The sequence below is a fragment of the Coffea arabica genome, chromosome 1c (genome assembly GCF_036785885.1).
Source record: "Coffea arabica cultivar ET-39 chromosome 1c, Coffea Arabica ET-39 HiFi, whole genome shotgun sequence".
In the NCBI taxonomy this organism is placed as follows: domain Eukaryota; kingdom Viridiplantae; phylum Streptophyta; class Magnoliopsida; order Gentianales; family Rubiaceae; genus Coffea; species Coffea arabica.
This window is the reverse complement of record NC_092310.1, coordinates 39,921,460-39,941,122: the sequence shown is the minus strand read 5'-3', so window position 1 is coordinate 39,941,122 and position 19,663 is coordinate 39,921,460. Positions and strand designations below refer to the sequence as shown.

The 19,663-nt window shown below is 34.8% G+C and overlaps 1 protein-coding gene across 1 annotated transcript; it reads right to left on the bottom strand.

Moving 5' to 3' along the window:
- Nucleotides 1-17,272: 17,272 nt before the first annotated feature.
- On the bottom strand, nt 17,273-19,422 carry LOC113720563 (uncharacterized). Its single transcript, XM_072046015.1, has 3 exons — nt 18,955-19,422; nt 17,507-18,765; nt 17,273-17,387 (listed from the first exon to the last, which is right to left on the bottom strand). The coding sequence occupies exons 1-3, from the start codon at nt 19,420-19,422 to the stop codon at nt 17,273-17,275; spliced, it is 1,842 nt and encodes a 613-aa protein (XP_071902116.1).
- Between the last annotated feature and the right edge of the window lie 241 nt (nt 19,423-19,663).

The following is a 19,663-nucleotide window of genomic DNA, read 5'->3' as shown; positions in this document are numbered from 1 at the left end:
ACAGGAGCTGCGTTTTCCTCTTCCCTCTCCCTGTCTCAAGTTCACACATCCAATTTTGGTTGATGATCTTGTGAATCTGATTGGAATATCATGTCTGCCTTTGGGATTAGCTATGTTTCTGCTATTTGGGTTTGTTCATTACCTGGTTTGTTGTTCTAATCTGATGCTTTAAAGGGAATCCGCAAATAAAAATGAAAGTCGCAACTAGTTCTGTTGCCAAAAGGCTTCATCAGTTGCCGAAGCCTTCAGTTGCAGCAATCTTCTTTCATCTTGCATGAAAGTTTCATAAGTATTTGCATAATTTCCCTCTATGTTTTGCTTGTTGGATGTGGAAGTTGTTTGTTTTGCTACTTAGTACAAAGTTTGGATAGATGAAATGATTTTAGTCAAAGCTGCTTAAAATTTGCTTATGAAATGGAAATGCAGCTGGCGGTCTTTTAGTTTCAGAAAACGTTAGTTGCAGAAATTCTCTTCTACGTAAGCTTGCATGCAGACAAAACACAATTGCCTTTTTACCCCTTGATTTCTATTAATTCTACTATGGCCCACATAATTTAAAAATTAATCAAATTGATCCCTTAAATTTTTTTTTCCTTTCAATTAGATCCTAATTTTGTGAATCATGGACTGTATAGCTATTTAAATGCTTTCAATGGTTCAACTTCCTGTTTATCTGGTCATTTGAGATGCCTTGACCCTTTCTTTGTTTTTGGAGGGATTTGAAGCTAATATTTCCTTCATTTCATTACCATTGCAAGGGAGGTAACCTCTATCTCCTCGATATTATTTCTCCTACGTGCTCCTACGTGTTATGTGTGAATATGCATGCTTTAATTCGCTTTTCATTTTATGTTTAATTGCCTATTTCGCTTTCTTTTTATTTCGTTTTTTTAATTAACAAGTCATTTGAAGGCACTTGAATACCAAATTTATAATAGTTAGGTATTTATTTTATTTATTCCATTTCCCCTTTAGATTGTAGTAGGCTTCCCCCGAATGTAATAGTTAGGGCTTTATTTGCTTTATTTGTCTTATGTGTGTTTTGCATGTCTATGTGTTATGTGTTACTGCTTTCCTAGGGTCTTGCATCTAGATATCATGCTTATGTGTTATGTGTTATATGTGATTTATGTGTTTACATGCTTTTATTAGGTCTTACATGATTTATTTGATCGTAACCGATGTGTGACGTCACCACACTAGTCCAATGCTAGTTGTGGTCAATTTCTCGAATCCACACTAGTCCAACGCTAGTCGTGGCCCTTTGTTCCGACTTTTCTCACTAGTCCAATGCTAGTGGGACATTGTAGACATGGGTTAGTCCAACGCTAGACCCTTAACGACCTCCTACGCTAGATCATGTTTGCATGACTACATTACATTCTCATGCATATTTTTTCACTTTTTAGGGTCTTTTATCATTTTTGCATGATATCCCTCCTTATACGTATATCCCTTTCCCCGTATTTTCCTTTATATGTATATTACTTACCCCTTTTTATGAAACATGACATTAGTCTTGCATTTCATATAGGCGTTAGAATTAGGTTAGTTCATTTGCTTGATTAGATTAGGGAATACCCCCTTGGATATGAGATACGGACGAGTTTGGCTTCTCTAGCCTTAGCACGCTTGTATTCCCTCTATTAAAGGGAACATTGAAAGTCACGTGTGTAAGTCCCCCATACCAATTATGATGCATTCCTTTAGGACATACACATTTGTATATTATTATTTTCTTTACTTTTTCTTTCGAGTCTCATGACTTGCATTATTCGTGACTTCTTCGAAGAGTCTTTATTGGGCGTCACAATTAATGTGATTGGTACCAAATAAGCTTTGAAGATACATTTTGACCCTCCTAGGTCTAGGGTATGCATTCATATAGCACATCCAAATGTGATAAATCTTTAGATTAAAAAATAAGAAAATTCTTGACTAAATCGTGCAACTAGCCTTGGTTAGGTTGAAAGGGTGCCTTGGATTCTTATCCTTGCCTTCCCTTTCTTCAAATGTGACTCCCGAATCTTTTTCTCTGATTTTTGTAGACTTGGAGTCGTTTAAAAAGGGTTTTATATTTTTTTTCCTTTAAAATTCATTTTTAGGTGACTTGGTACACCCGAACTCTATACCAAGTGGCGACTCCATTTTTCATTCAAAAAATCCTTTTTAAACTACATTTTGGGTCAAATCGTCGCATTTTCAAGTCCCATTTAGACCTATGCTTTTCCATAATCAAAAATTTATTTTCCAATCAAAAATCGAATCAAAAAGTCATTTTTTCTAAACTCATTTTTATTTTTCTTTATTTTAAAAATGGGGCGCGACAACAATTATAATAGAGAGAGTCAAAAAGTCACAAGGGACTAAATTACAAAAAATTAGAAAAATTTTTGGGGCAAAAATATAATTTTTCAAAAGTTTGGGAATCAAAATGCAATTAAATTAAGGGGCTAAATGAAATAAATTTAAAATTTTCTGGGCCACAGCAAAACTGCTCCAAAGATCATGAGCTAAAGTGCAAAATTCATTTTTCTGACTTTTATAAGAAAAGGGTTTCGGGCCATTTATTTTTATTTGCTTGGGCCGGAGCCATCTGGCCCAAAAGAAAATTGTGGCTTGTATTAATGAAAAATAAACACAAGCCCAGATGAAAAGCCCTAAAAAAGAAGACTCTAACTCAACCGAAATTAAAGTGAAAAGCCCATTAGAAAATAAAAATTAGTCCAATCATTTTTTTTCTTCCTTCTTTTTTTTTTCTTTTCTTCCTTTTCTTTTCTTCTTCCTCCTCTTTTTCTTCTTTCTCTACGGTGAAGCTGAAGCTTCCTTAGCCAGTGGCCATGGCGGTCGCTGACGCCGGTCCTCGGCAAATTTTTCGATCACAAAATTTCATCAAAATACACCATCTCACTCGATTTTTTACGTAGAATCTATTTTTGAACTTAGTTTTTATAAAAAATGAACCGAAAGTGGCGAAATAGCCAATAAAAGTTCAATTTTATAATCACCACTAAATTCATAAAACTTATACCAATACACTCCTTATGATTTTTACAACATAACTATGAGCTGAAATCAATGAAAAGTAACAACAATGTAAAAAAATTAAAGCAAAAAAAATCCTTCAATGCTTTTAAGGCTCAAAAACTCCAAAAACTTTGGATAACCAAACATTTTCAGACCTATACTAGCTAGTGGGCATCCATTTTGACAAAAAAAAAGCACAATATTCAGTTTTTTAATTCATTTTTCCATTTTCGCATTTTATCAAACATATAGTATACATACACAAAAACAATTTCTTTTCTTCTCAATCTAGTTATGCCATTTCCCAAATTTTCAGCAATAAAACAACAACAATAAAAGATAGCAAAAGCAAGAAAAACTAAACAATAAAATATGGGTTTAACATGATTAACAAAAAAATGGAACATACCTCAATCCAAGCAAGAGCTTCTCGGTCAAATTTTTGAAGGAACTCCCAAGCTTCACTCCTTTGTTGCTTGCTTTGTTGTGTTTGAGTTGTGTGTGGGTGTGTTGTGTGAATTGAAAAAAAGGGAGGGATAGAGCCGAGAGGGTGAGGGAGATTTCCTTCCTTTTGTGTGTATTCGTCTGTTGAGGGGAAAAAAAAAAAAAGAAAAAGCCGAGAGGGAGAGTAGAGTTGGTAAGTTTGTGTTGTTGTTAAGAAAATGAGAGGGAGGATTGGGAGAGAGCCAAGAGAAGAGTCTTGTTGGAGCCTTGTCTATGATTAGGTTGGTCAAAATGATGGTTTCTTCACTAAATGACAAGAAAGAACCATAGGATAAAAATGATGGGTTTTTCCAAATGAAAAGAAAGAAGCATGGAAATTGAGTGTAAAAATAGGTTAATAATGGTTTTGGTAGGGAAAATGATTAAAATGTGTAAATTTGGTCATGACTTTTTTTTTCTTTCTTTTCATATTTTCCTTTTCTTAAAAATAAAACAAAAATGAGAAAAAGAAAAAATAAATGAATAAATAAAATTAAAATACATGAAAACAGATAGCTCATTAAATAGATAAAAATCCAAGAAAATGTTGAAAATTGACAAAAATTTGATGTCTACACCCCACAAGCACTTCCTTATTTCAATTGTTTTCCACTGTTGTTCCCTCACATGAACATCATTACTGGCATATATATAGATAAACCACCAGTCAGTCATACTCCCAGCACCCTGAATTGATAATTCAATAGTAAAATCTGTAAAAGTACCCTCTTAACTTGCAACTCTTTCCTCCACAAAACAGCCATATCCCCAAATTTACCAACAGGGTCAATGACAAACAAACTATCATATCCAACTTTCTACTTCACTTTATTGATAACATCCTTTTTGTTTTTAGTCTTAGACAGAAAAATTAACTCTAGGGAGTGGAGTTGATTAACTTCCTTAAGTTGCGGAACTGTGAAAGGGCTCCCCACATCTCGATCGTTCCACACCAAACTTCTCATTGAGAATGGGAAGCCCTATTGAGGTTGGGCTCCACCACCTCTACAATCTGTTCCAGAACTAAAATCCATTCATTCTTCTATATTTCTTTTGCTTTTCTATTCTCTTCCCCTCATTTTCCTTCCTTTGTCCTTTCATCTGTTTCCTCTTACCCCTCTCATACTCTACTTGCATTCCCTTATTTTTCTCAGAAAGAGGCATTCTCTTACATATCTCTCCTGAACTAACCTTTTCCATCCTTTATTCCGTCTGTATGTCCTAGCTTTTAGATTCATCCCTCCATTCAGAGTAACATGTTCCTTCTTATCAACTGTATTCTTCCCACCTCTTCTACTCGATCCCAACTCTTCTAGAAACACTCATCAATCCACATTGTGTCATAATCTTATCACTTTGAACATTCCTTACTGATGACTCAAAACTCTTATTTTGTGCAATCTCCCCCTTATCTGCTACTCACTTCTCTTGTGCATTTTCTCAGCTATCTTACCACTCTTTTCCTAAAACTCCTTTGGACCATATTCCTTTTCCTCTTGTTCCCTAACCTCAAACCCCCTCTCATAGTTTTCCAGTTGTTGTTCATTCATTTTCCAGGTCAATATTAGACATTCTGAGTTTTCTCCCCAAATATCTTTTATCCCCGTATCCTTAATATTCTTAGTTTGACTTGGGTTCCTCCTATTATTCTACTTTTTTACTGGAATTCTAGAATTGCTAGCCCTCAACCGGGCTCCATACTGAGATTCCTTATCCATATTAGTACTTTTCATCTTAGAGTTTCTGTCATTATGTCCCATAATTCCATAGCAATAACAAAAATCTGGGCATTTCTCATACTTAAACTCTATCCATCTAGCATTTCCATTCAATTTTACCATTGTTCCTCTTAATAAAGGTTTGTTCAAATCGAACTCTACCATGATTTTCATATGTTTGCCATCTTTCCCTCCCCCATTTGGAATTAAAACTTCTATAACTTTGTTAAACCCCCCAATCTTCCTGCCTACCTCCTTTGTGACCCAATGAATAGGTAAATTCCATAGTTGGACCCAGATCCATGTCTTTGTAAAAGCCCCCTCATCCTGTTCCACTCCTTCCTTCCACGGTAAAATAACTGGAGGCATATTATCATAGATCCATGGCCTACCATTCAGCACTCTATCCATATCTCTTTCATTATTGAAAACAAACTGGAACATGTTGATCCCAATCTCTATTACGTTCATATTCTTCACAAATGGCCACATATTACTAGCAAAACTTTTCCAGTAATGCTTATCCGATATTCTACAACTCCCTTATAGGCATCCCTACCATCTAGCTGAACACCATTGGCTTCCTCATCATTTAGAACAAATTTTCTCAAAATCTGTTCCAGATCCTTAGCCATTTAGCTCAACCATAGGAATCCCCAGCTAATCTACCAGTCAATTCACCATGGACAGATCTTGTAGAAGAGGTCAAAACAAAGAAAACTGAACCAACAAAAATAGACAAAGGTTAGAAAAAACAAGGAACACCACTAACCTATCACGAAAACACAACCTAGGAAACGAAAATCACAAAAACGAAACATCAGCAAGAGCAAAAAACAAAAGTGAAAGGCTCCAGGAAAACTAAGGAAACTGATGAAGAAAAAATAGATCTACATTTTAACCATAGAAGGCATCCTTGGTCTCGTAGAGCATGGTATCCTACTACCTACTGATGGGAGACATTGCAAAGAAAGAAAATCATAATAATGCATCATTGTTCCTTGAGTTCACCGTTGTTTGCTGAATTTGAAGTATATCTAAGCTACAAGGATATGCACAGAGAAGCTAACTGAAGAAGAAAAAGCACGAGAGTTTTGAATTTTTGAATTTTGAGAGGTTCGAGAAACACCCACTCGGGTGACTTGGTCTCCACTAGAGAGAGACAAAGGCACCCACTAAGAATGACAATTTTATGCAGCCCACTTCAAATGGCCCTAGATCCAACTACAATTCAACAAATAATTTTCTATTGGAAAACATTTTGTTTTTAGCTAAAAGTAGTTTGAGATTGCAGGGTCATTTGTCAGTGGTTCATTTTGTGTGATCCAATGAAAGATGAGAAACAGTGGGTAGATATTTCGATTTGGCTATTGATCTATTCTTATTATTGTAATTTGGCTTAGTGTTCAAATAATGACACTAATGACAAGCCTCCATGTTCAATGGTGTTTTCTTTTATATTTAAGAACTTTATATTCAGAAAAATAAGAGAAAATGTGCAGCACCACCACATATGCACCAACCATATTCAAAAGGAGAAATAGAGATGTTTCTCTAATGTTTTCTAGTTTTATTTATTTACCTTGAAATTTTCTTGCTTTGGTTAATGATTTTTCCATGGACTTTGTGGGTGTAAACTTCATTTAATGTTCTATAGGATAAGCTTATAACCATAAAGAATAAACTTCTAAAGCTTCTAGAGTGCCATTGGACATTAGAAGACCAAATACAATACAAGTCACTCGAACCATTTCTTGCAATAAGACCAAAACTAGTTTTGATCGCCTAAACTAAGTGAATCATTCCATTCCAAATAGCATTTGTTGTGAATCATGACATTTACATGTATGCCTACCGGAGTGAAATCAAGTTTTGAAATTGGATTACAAAATTTTAGGAATGACAATTGAGGAGTGTCTAGGGTGGGAGAGCTCTCCCCACTCCTGCCTCTCACCTGCCTCACATCACTATCCCCACTGGTGCCCATGCCTCATGGGTGGTTATTATAGTTTTTGTTTTTTTTATTTCACCTTATCTTTTCTACACATATTATAGAAATATCAAGTTTATAATTCATTTTTTTCTATCTTTAGCTAAATATTCAGCTTTGTTGAATCATTTTCTTGTTGAGATGGGCATAATGTTTTGAAGGGGCACAAGAAGAAGGTTATCTTACACATCAATATGGGTCCATTAGTCTACAAAAATTTAAAACTCTTGCAAGAGTCCATTGGAGCTATAAGCAAGTAATCAGTGCCAATTACCAATTACGTAAGTTGACCATCATATCGTTCAGGGACTTACTTTTTGTGGTTAGATATGGCTATGAAAATGTAGAAACTACGACTTTTTATATGCTTGAAGTGTTTGATAACTTATTTTTCAAGGAATCAGTCCAAGCACCAACAACTAATCCCACAATTCAAATTTTATCCATAATTTTTAATTATATATATATTTGTATAGATATAGATATATAACTATATATTCGTTTAATCTATAACCAAGGGATGGTGCGGGGATATCCTCTCCCGTCCCCTACCTCATTTAAAGCAATATTTTTAAACTCGGATTGGAAAGTGAACTGGAAACCCTTCCAAGTCACAGTTCGACTGGTTCAATCGGTTCGACCCAATTCAATGGTTTAATAATTTTTTATTCATTTTAGTATTAAGAATTTTGAATAAAACTAAAATATTTGTTTTAGAAAATAAAAACTTAATAAAAACTGGTTGAACCTCCTGATTTTTACCGGTTCTTGACCGGTTCAATTAATTCTTTGATTTTTTAATTGAATCAAACCGGAGGCATGGCCGATTTGTGGTTGAACCGCGAATCGGCCGGTCTGGTCTGATTTTCAAAACGTTGATTTAAAGTGAGATGAAAAAATTTTCCAACCCCCCATCTTGCATTTCCTTCCTCCTCATCTCTCCATTATAACGCAAGCATCTTTTGACACCTATCCCAGTTGACATGATTCGGATCCTTCCCTACTCTAGTCCATGAAGATTTCGCATGCTCAAGTTTCACATGAAGCAAGTGATCGAGTTCATTGAAGATCCAAACCTATTTTAGCTTACTTCATGTTGTCTTTGTTTAGATCATTTCCAACATTATTAGTTGTTAATTAGAGTTAGTTTAAGAGTTAATTTAGTCATTTGAATTAGGTAATAAAGGCCAAGTCATGTGGACCATTATTGAACCCATTTAAGTTAGTTAGTTACCTAATTTAGTGAAGTTAGGATTTAGGAAAATCATTACTTGTTTCCATATTTGATTAGGATACTTGATTCTTGTAACGGTTATAAATATAGCCTTAGTTCAACGTTATTTTCCAAATTTTATGAAGAGTAAATTTTTCAGCAAACACTTGTGTGTCTTTACAACTCTCTTGTCCAAGAGATCCTACTTGAATACTTGAGAATTATTCTTGAGTGTTTACTGACTTATCAACCAATAACCACAATTGGTTGTGGCATCATCTACCAACAATCTTGCTTCGCTATCTTGTTAAGTTGTGGATTGAGATTAAATTCAAGATTCGCAACTTCACGGGTTAGAAGAGTTAAGAGTTTCTGCAACTCCAACTTGATTCTTCGTCTAGATCCGGGGTTTCATGGAATACGAGTTCAAGTTATCTTGGTGCGTTCGTATCAACTTGGCATCAAAACTAGTTGACAGTATCAAGTATATCCCTTTTTTTTGTTTCTTTGTGTTCTTGTTCCTTCATTAGTTTTCTTTTTGTCCAATCTATCCTTGTTCTTTTTGCTGTGTCTCCAAACATTGTGTCATGTTCCTTCTTGTTGTGTCTGTTGTGTCTACAAAAGAAAAAATTCGGCATTGTTCATGAGTAATGTTCATCATTACTGTTCACAAGTACTGTTCATCATTACTGTAACATCCTATTCATCCGAAATTTTTTTTTCTTTCATACCTTGTGTTTTCTCTAGTTGTTCTTGAATCTTGAAGTTCTTGGGTTCTTGAAAATCTTGAAACCAACTTTTCAAATCTTGAACACTAGTTCATCTTTTGGAAGCTGAAACTTGCGGCTGTTGTGTTCTTGATTTAGCGAGCATAGAAAAAAAAAGGAAGAAAGAAATCTGGTCCCTAAAAAAAAGAAACAAGAAAGAAAAAAAAAAGGAAACGGATCAAGAATCAAGAATAGCTCACAAATAGAAAACCTAGTTGGACTTGAAGTGTTGCCAAATCTGGTCACATAACTCCTTGATCAACCAGGCTTGAATGATTCGGCCATTGGATGAAAACCAGCACTTATTGCCAAAGTCAATGATGTTGGGAGAGCTTATGATTGTACTAACAAACTTAACATTGCCGTGTTTAGTGTTTCTACTTTTATGCAGGTTAAGCAAGGGAAATTGAGTTGATCATGGTATGTTCTATTTCTAAATCCATTGGTGAATATCAAACTTTTCATGGAGTTTGCATCTTAAGTGTTGTATCTCTTTGCTATACATTGATGATCAATTTCAACCATGAGCCTGATTTGCTTGTTGGGAGGAATAATGAAGTTTCAAAGGGAGTTTCTACACTTGAAGGGAGTTTTTCTACACTTGAAACTTGCTCTAACGATCCTTATTAGTTCGATAATGATGTTCCAACCTTTCTTAGTCAATTTTTTTGGTTCATTACGTTCTGATTTTGTTGCTCAGGTTGAAGGTATGCAAGCTACATGTTCTAGTCTTGTTCCATCCGTGCAAGATAGGCCACACAAACAACAATTTATGGAGAATTTTGTAACTTTGCACAACCAGATTCGGGATTTTTCTAGTCTCATTGAATATTACTATGAAGATCCTTATCTTGTGAATGCGAATGGTAAGGTGTCAAGTGGTTTTATACTTATTGTGTGATTTATTGTGTAGGTTCAAATTTGACCATTCTTGACAAAAGGCTGATTAGAGAGCTTTAGAGTGGAACCTAGAATTTCCACAAGATTTATACAAGATGTTTCTTGTCTTGAAGAATGTCTTGGTTCGAAAACATCATGAGGCTGGCCAAACGACATGCAACATGGCTCGTAGTCATTCATCTATTTCCAACATTGCTATCTTATAAGCACACCATCGATTTGTGAACAAATCGCTTTCAAGAGGAGAGGAATGATATGATCTGGATCCTCCCCTACTCTATAGTCCATGAAGATTTCGCATGCTCAAGTTTCACATGAAGCAAGTGATCAAGTTCATTGAAGATCCAAAACTGTTTTAAACTTACTTCATGTTGTCTTTGTTTGGATAATTTCTGGCATTATTATTTGTTAATTAGAGTTAGTTTAAGAGTTAATTTAGTCATTTGAATTAGACAATAAAGGCCAGGTCACGTGGACCATTATTGAGCCCATTTAAGTTAATTAGTTTTCTAATTTAGTCAAGTTAGGATTTAGGAAAGTCATTATTTGTTTCCAAATTTGATTAAGATACATGAGTCTTGTAAAGGCTGTAAATATAGTCTTAGTTCAACGTTATTTTTAGATTTTATGATGAGTGAATTTTCGAGCAAACACTTATGTGTCTTTGCAACTCTCTTGTCCAAGAGATCCTACTTGAATACTTGAGAATTATTCTTGAGTGTTTACCAACTTATAAACCAATAACCACAATTAATTGTGGCATCATCTATCAACAACCTTGATTTGCTATCTTGTTAAATTGTGGGTTGAGATTAAATTTAAGGTTTGTAACTTCACAGGTTAGAAGGGTTAAGAGTTTTCGCAACTCCAACTTGATTCTTCGTCTAGATCCAAGGCATGAACCTGCCTGAATATATGAACTCGTATCCCATGAAACCCCGGATCTAGACGAAGAATCAAGTTGGAGTTGCGGAAACTCTTGACCTTTCTAACTCGCGAAATTGCGAATATTAAATTTAATCTCAACCCACAATTTAACAAGATAGCGAACCAAGGTTGTTGGTAGATGATGCCACAACCAATTGTGGTTATTGGTTGATAAGTTGGTAAACACTCAAAAATAATTCTCAAGTATTCAAGTAGGATCTCTTGGACAAGAGAGTTGTAAAGACACACAAGTGTTTGCTGGAAAATTCACTCTTCATAAAATCTAGAAAATAACGTTGAACTAAGGTTATATTTATAGCCTTTACATGACTAAGGGGTTGCTTCGTTAAAGGATTTGGGAATCACATAAAGGAATGAACCTCTTATTTATTGCTTGGGTTAAGTCTATTAGAATGCAAATTTTGGAATCATTTTTAAAAAATCAGAGTTATCCCATTTCCAAGCAAATTGGGAGGTTTTGGACAAAACCCTCAACTTATTCACTCAGACAACATTTATAACGGGTCTACCCTTTCTTTCTCTCCATCACATGCTTTACCTTCTGTTCTTCTTCTTCGTTAGATTACCTATCTCTTCTTCTTCATCATATAGTCTTCATCTGTAATCCAAAATATCTTGAAAAAAAAAAGATCTAAATGGATTAATAGTGAGCAAATATCTTCAGCGAGCAAATTGTTCAACAAGATCTCCACCAGAAAGATCTCTAAGAAAAATTGAAGAAAACTCACAACCCAAATCCATGGGATTTGTGATTTTTGCTTCAGGGGTCTTGTTCAGTGCAGGAAGGATGACTTGTTGTGAATTAATTGTGAGATTTTAGTACGAATTGTTTTTTGTATATTAAGAACCTGCTCAGTATATTAAGAACCTCAACCCAAAGATCTTCGCTTCAGGGGTCTTGCACAGTGCAGGAAGGATGACTTGCTGTGAATTAATTGTGAGATTTTATCACGAATTGTTCTTTGTAAATTAAGAACCTGCTCAGTATAACATTTGAACATAGTTGCGGTTGGCATATTAATAAAACTTTATAGTTAATCATTTCATGCAAGGTTTGATCTTTTGTGAAATCTTTTTCGTTCTGGTGGGTGGGATGGAAGAAGTAGGGAGTCAAAAGTTGATGGTGATAGAGACAGTGACATTGTAACCCTTCATTCTAAAACTATAAAGAGCTGGTGTTTTATTGGAGAACGGGCTTATTTTTATTTTATCCGATAAATAAATTTGTTTATGGGAAAATGGGTACTCTGTTCTTATAATGGAGGAAAGACATAAAGAACTAGTATTTTATTGGAAAACGGGTTTATTTTTATTTTATCCTATAAATAAATTTATTTATGGGAAAATAGGTACTTTGTTCTTATAATGGAGGAAACCTATAAAGAGCTGGTCTTTTATGGGAAAATATGACTTTTGTGAAAGTGGCCGCAATTTGGTTTATGAAATTATTCCAAAAAAAAAATTTAGAATGAATTTGTTTGTTTTGAAAGTTGTATAACGGTCGTTAAACTTCAAATATCCCTTTCTTAAACTTCAAAATCTACAAAGTCTCATATTTTTGTTAAATACAAAACTTACCAGTTTCTGCAATTATCTCTTTGTTTTATAAGAATTATTATATCAGGGGTAAATTTGAAATTTAATTGCATTTAATTCCGAAACACTCATCAAACCAAGCATCAGGAATTGGAATAATGCTAATTCCAATGTGTGAACCAAGTTAGATATTGGAATGAAAAGTTTAATTATAAAACCAGAGTCTTTAATTCCATTTCCATTTCCGATTCCAATATGTGAAACAAGCACCCCCTAATTATCCTAATCAAATTTGGAAACAAGTAATGGCTTTCCTAAATCCTAACTTGACTAAATTAGGAAACTAACTAACTTAAATGGGCTCAATAATGGTCCACATGACCTGATCTTTATTGCCTAATTCAAATGACTAAATTAACTCTTAAACTAACTCTAATTAACAACTAATAATGCTGGAAATGATCTAAACAAAGACAACATGAAGTAAGCTTAAAGCAGGTTCGGATCTTCAATGAACTTGATCACTTGCTTTATGTGAAACTTGAGCATGCGAAATCTTAATGGACTAGAGTAGGAGAGGATTCGGATCATATCACCAGTTGTCATCTCTATGAAATTCATGAAATTCTGTGTTCTATCCTAGCTCTAATTACAATCTCAATTACCTCAAATTAGAACAGCTTTTGGTCACTTAACTATCTTTTGTGTCATATTCTCATTCAACTTCCAAAAATGTTGCATTTTGCGCAATTCTTCCATTTTGGACTGTTTAACTTGTGATTTGTGTCATATTTACTTTGTGATTAAAACTTTACAAACACAAACCTTAATACCACTTAATATTAAAATATCATCAATGCAACTTTGACTAATATTTGAATGAAACATATCATTCTATGAGTCTACAAGCTCCAAATAAACAATTGCTTATAAAAGGGAAATAACGAACTTTCTTTTTCCAACATAAACACATTAATCCTAATTCTAATAGATCACTTGCTTAGCTATGTCCTTTCATCATACTCTTGTAACCTCTACAATGATTAGCTCTTAGTCATCATTTAGAGAAAAATATAAAACAGCATGGGGTGAGCAAACATATGCCCAATGAATAGCAATCTCCTCCTCTTCTGAATTATGCATATATACATTTCAAAAAGATTTAACACACTATCCACATGCAGCAATTTCATTCATGTGTAAAGCTTCAGTCATTTACGTGTACATGTAACATAAACATTGATGTTCCCACGATCAAATCTATGATTATAATGCAGAAAAACTTTTAACATGTCAGCAGCTCATAAACTAGCGCATGCATTCATCGCTCTTGAGCACTCAATCTAGCTTTAAACCCTGATTTTAAGAGGGCAGGTCAAGCAGTGCTTGTGGCCTTCACTTGGTTTGCATAAACATGATTATAAGATTAAGCTATTCGAATGAGCCACTTAATCATAAAATTAGGTCAATCTCATGTCAGTTCAAAGCCTAGTATGGTTATTAACATTTACCGATACAAATCGTGCATAACATGAATCTATCATAAAACATATGGTTTATCACAAAACATGACACTCTAGATGATCATAACATTTCAAAACTAAACACAATCATATATGATCTGCTTTTGCATAATTAAACAAATTAAGCAAAAATAATTCCTATTAAATAATTTTAGAAATCACAGAGGGATAAGAATTACTAATCTCTAATCCATGATGAAATACTTAATCGCTCACGTACTTTGCAGAATCCCCCATATCCTAAAAGTACATAACGTGGAATGCTTATTAATTACTTGATATAATGTAGTTTTTTTTTATCAGACTTTTGATGTAATGTAGTTACTATACTCAATTCTACTCTTCAGATGTCCCTAGTACATGTGGAACCTTTACAAACAAAATTTTACAATTTACAAAAATTAGAAATTTTCCAAAAATAGAATCTTTCCATATCTAGAAAGTTTTTTCCAATTTGGCGGTACTAATTTTTAAAGATTACTAATTATGTAGACTCTAAAAGAACATAGCGGTCCTGACCATTGGGTTTCGGTCCAAGTCCAACTTGCCATCGATTTAATTAGTTATCATAATTCCATTTTTTTTATAATTGGACATTTTCCTTAAGATTTAGGTATCTAAAGATAATCCTTTAAAAAAAACCTGCTACAAATTTGTGCTAAACCATACATTATTATATTCAATTGGAATTTTTTAAAAAATATTCGATTGGAATTTGTGCCTTTTAATTTGGTTGCTTCTGGAACAATTGGGCTCAACTTATGTAATTGGCCCATGAATCAACGAAATTCAAAACCACTCTAACACCTAGTTTGGGAGATGAGATTTGAGCAGAAAAGAAAAGAATAGAAGATAAAGGCTGCATCTCCCATGTTTAAGAGTTTGAAGTGAAAAGGAAAGGAAAAGAAACCGACGGAATTAGAAAGAAGAAGAAACAGCTACACTTTAAAAAAAAATTTCCGGCCCAAATCGGTCAGAAAGCAAAGGAAAGCACGGAAAGGCAGCAAAATTTTTTTAAATCACCCATTCTACCCCTAAAAAGCTATTGAATGAAATATTATTTACCTATGTATCCAAAATCACCCCATTTCTTTCATAAACTCCTAAACAACATTAAAATCTCTTCTCTTCTTTTCTTATCCTTTCTTTTCTCTCATAACTTAACCTTTCTCTTCTTTTCTTTTCTATCCTCAACTCACAAACTAGCCTAAAGGACCACAAATAAAATTTTCAAAAATCCTTTGATTACCCTATCGTGGAAATCTTAAAGTTAACTCCAAATCAGTAATGATACGAATCAGTATTATTACCAGGACTAGCAGTACTCTAGCCTTTCATTTGGTACATAGGAATAACTTAAAATGGAAAGGTCTTTTCATCCAAAATTTTTTTCCTGCCAGAATGGATAAGAAACTATTTATTATTCGAGTGTAACTCAAGTCAAAATGGAATATGTGTTTCTTTTCCAATGTTTGGTATAACCATATATAGAAGGCATAATGGAATGAAAAAAATTACAATGTTGACTTAATTGCCCTAGATATAAAACATTTCTTCTCTATTTTGTTTGATACTACCATTCTAAGGTAAATAATACTAGTTTTCTTGTGTTTGATTTGAAACTACACTTCTGAGTAAGGGCGCATTCCATAGACATTTGATACAAAGATATATGACTTATTAATAAAAAAAATAACATTTTTAATTGCATAAAATTGCAATGGTTAAATACTAATTGGGCTAAACTAAATATTCAAATTCCATACTTATCAAATTGTGTGCATATCAATTCGCATGTGCTCTTGATTTCCTTCTGTCCCGTTCATAAAACTATGAGTGAATGGCCCAAAAGGTCACTAAACTATTAAAAATGGCACCCTCTGGTCACTAAACTTTTTTTGTAGCCAAAAAGGTCACTAAACTCGCAAAAACTCTCCAGCGAAGTCATTTTACCGAATTTCGGCAGTTCCTCATCCGGTAACAGGGTCAATATGGAGTGGAGGAATATAGTAAAGGGGCAAAAATGTCAAACAAAATATGGTCAACCTTTTTTTCTCTCGCAAGTCGTGCCTTAGATCTAGAAATTAGCTGAGTCCTCTTTTCATTTGTTGAAAGACAAATCTTCTCTCATCTATTCAAGGAAAAATCTCCTTCCATTTCATCCTGTCCAATGACTCATGGCAAGACGCAATAAACCGATTCCATTCTGCAAGTGCGGAACTAGAACTATTTTGAAGACCTCATGGACAGAAAGAAATCCAGCGCGAAGATATATTGAATGTGCTCAAAATCAGGTAAGATAATTACTTAATGGATATTTGCGAGTTTACAAGATGGATAAAATGTAAATATTTGTTGCTGCAAGTTAGAGGGTGTGGATTTTGGGACTGGTATGATGAAGAAATTTGTGAGAGAGCTAAGCAAGTAATACTTGGCCTGTTAAGAAGTAAGAACAAATTAGAAGCTGAGAATGAAGCTCTGCAAAAGGAGGTTCGGGGATGGCAAAGCAAAGAAAACGAGATGGCACTGGAGATAAAAAGACTAAAGGAGCAATTGGAAAAAAAACAAAGGACAAGAAAGCTAGCAAAAAGTGTTTTTGTGATTGGGGTGGTTGTTACAGTGTGGTTAATATGGATGCATGAGCCAACAATGCCAAATTCGAAGAGGTTGCAAATTGCTAGTGTATGAAAGAAATGTTGCGAAATACTAGTTTGTAGAATGCAGAGATTTTGGATTGCTGGTATGTACAATGCAATTGAACTTAATGAAGCTAGTAATTGTGTTGACTTTGGATCTTTGAAAATGTTAATTATGAGTTCTGCTATTGACTAATCAATTAATTTGACAAGAACAATAGCCCATTCCAATGATTAAGTAGTGAATGGCAAATAAAAGAGTCATTGCATTGGATCAGAATTGGTTGTATTACAATAGGTGGACAAAAGATATGTTTGACTCCCACAAAATGGCAACAAAAACCTATTACATTTTCCTGCCCAATGATCTACAAAAAGATTTACAAAAAGACTACAAAAGTTATTTAACAGTTTATCATTAAGTTGCACGTCCTCTTCCAAATGATCTTCCTGCCCAATTTCCAACCTTGAATGGTGGTTCTTTTCCCAAATATGCATAATTGGCATTGATCGCACCCTTTTCGGCATCCGTCAATTTTCTCTTTTTCTGGACCACCCTTTTCTGCGTATTATCAGTAGATGCAGCCGGATGAGGATCTTTTTGACCTGTTGTTGTTCTGGGAGCATCTGGTCGAGTTCACCAGACCTGATCACAAAAACCAAATAACATTTCACTCAGTTATTCCAAGAACTACAATTACAATATTGTATAACAATAGTTAGAAAGGTTGATAGCTAACAGGGGTCTTTATCTTTCTAATTTGCCTCTTATTAGTTGGACTGGCAATCGTCCTCAACATCTCTGTTGGATTACTAGTGTCACCTTCGGCAGCAACATTTGCTCCTTCCATTGATTGTTGTGCACCTTCTAAAGTTGATGGCTGAACAGCAATATTATCATATTGTTGGAAAAAATTGCCAACTTCAACGTCAACATTTTCAGCATTCTGTTCACCAGATTCATGCATAACACTCTCTTCTCTAGATTTGGGAACAACATCCTCTTCACTACAACCTGGAGCTACAAATTTGTTTGGTTGGCCAGTTGCATTTTGCTGTCTTAAATGCTCAGTTTCAGCACCATCTTGAGCTTTGCATGTAGCTCGATTATGACCTGCCAAACCACAGTTTCTACAATGCATAACAACATGTTTTTTCATTTTGTGGACAGTTGCATTTTGTGACCCAGAGTGGCTTCTATTCTCTGTAACATCTTTTCTTCTTGCCTTTCTAGGTCTTCCCGCTTGCACACATGGTATTGGGGGGCCTAACACTGGATTTGTACTAGTTGGCCAAAGTGCTTTTCCACTGATAGGGTAGAGGACATTCTCATAAAATTTTAAAAATAGTTCCCTGGAGTAACACCCATCAGTATACATGCACGGGTCCTCATTCATTCTATGAAGTGCTGCAATGGAATGGCAGCATGGCAGGCCACTAACTTGCCATAAATTACAAGTACATGTTCTTTCTTGTACATATACAGCATATTGTTCCCCTTTAGGCCCTTTGACTTGATAACCCCCATCACCATTTGCCACAGTTTTCCATTTCCTAGACTGTTTTGCCCTCTCTTCAATCAACTCCTTAATAGTTGGACCAACAGCACCAGGGCATTTTTTCATCCAAGCCGCCCTATCTCCTATTCTACCCATTAAATACTCCCTAATTCCTTCCATCATTCCAATAATAGGTAAATCCCTGTATTCTAATATTTTTGCATTAAACGTCTCACAGAGATTATTAACTAACATATTAGATTTAACATGATGAGGAAAGAATGCCTTACACCAATGCTGTGGTGGTGGTGCCCTTTTGACCCATGCATATGCAACCTGGTCATACTCTTTCAAGTCATCAAGTTCTGCCTCATACAACTCAACAGTTGTAGCTGTTGCAATGCTCCATAGTCTATCTTTTAAAATTTGCCCAGGATGTTTTTTCTTGAAATTCCTGTACATGTGTTGAACACAGAATCTGTGTTCACAATATGGAAGAAGTTCCAAAAGTGCACTATCAAGCCCCTACAATAACAAATTGTGAAAAATTGGTTAACTCTAATAAACCAAATAGTAACTAATATCAACAATAATGATAAGATATGAGTGCTTCACCTTTTGTTGGTCCTACATAAATGTGTAATGACTGCTGGCAGTGGCTATTTGTAAGTCTTTAATCAATAAGCTCAGAAACCAATGCCACTGCTCTCTTGCCTCCTTTTCAACAACAGCCCAAGCAATGGGCCACCATCCATTATTGGGATCTGTCCCAATAGCTGTCAACAACTGTCCCGGATATGCTCCTTTTGTGTGACACCCATCAAGTGCTATAATGGGCCTACAACTCTCATTAAACCCCTTTTTGAGAGGTCCTAAACAGCAATAGAATCTGGTAAATGTAGGTCTCTCATCAGGATCATTTCTCGGATTGTATTGAATGTCAATTGTTGTATTTGGATGGGTCCTCTGTAATTCAGCAGCATATTCCCAAACAAAAGCATATTGTTCTGCTACACTTCCCTTAATATTCTTCCTAGCCTTAGTCCTTGCCTTGTAAGCCATACTTCTACTAATCTCACACTTATATTGTTCATCCACAGCCAGCCTAATTTGCTTTGCTGGCATATACATATTTGACTTTATTTGATCTTCATATCTGTTTGCCAGCCAAGAGGTAGACATGTGTTTATTTTTCTAGGCATGACTGCAATGATTGTGAACATCATTCAATGTCTTCAAAACAAAATCTGAGTTGTTCAATGCTGGAACTTTAGAAGCATACACAAACCATGGACAGGGTGCCACACATTTTGCCCTCAATCTAGATTTGTCATTTGTGTACATAAATACGGGTCTCCCAGTAAGAATCGAGTAATTCCTAATAGCTTCTCTAAACAGACCCTTACTTCCAAATTTCATACCA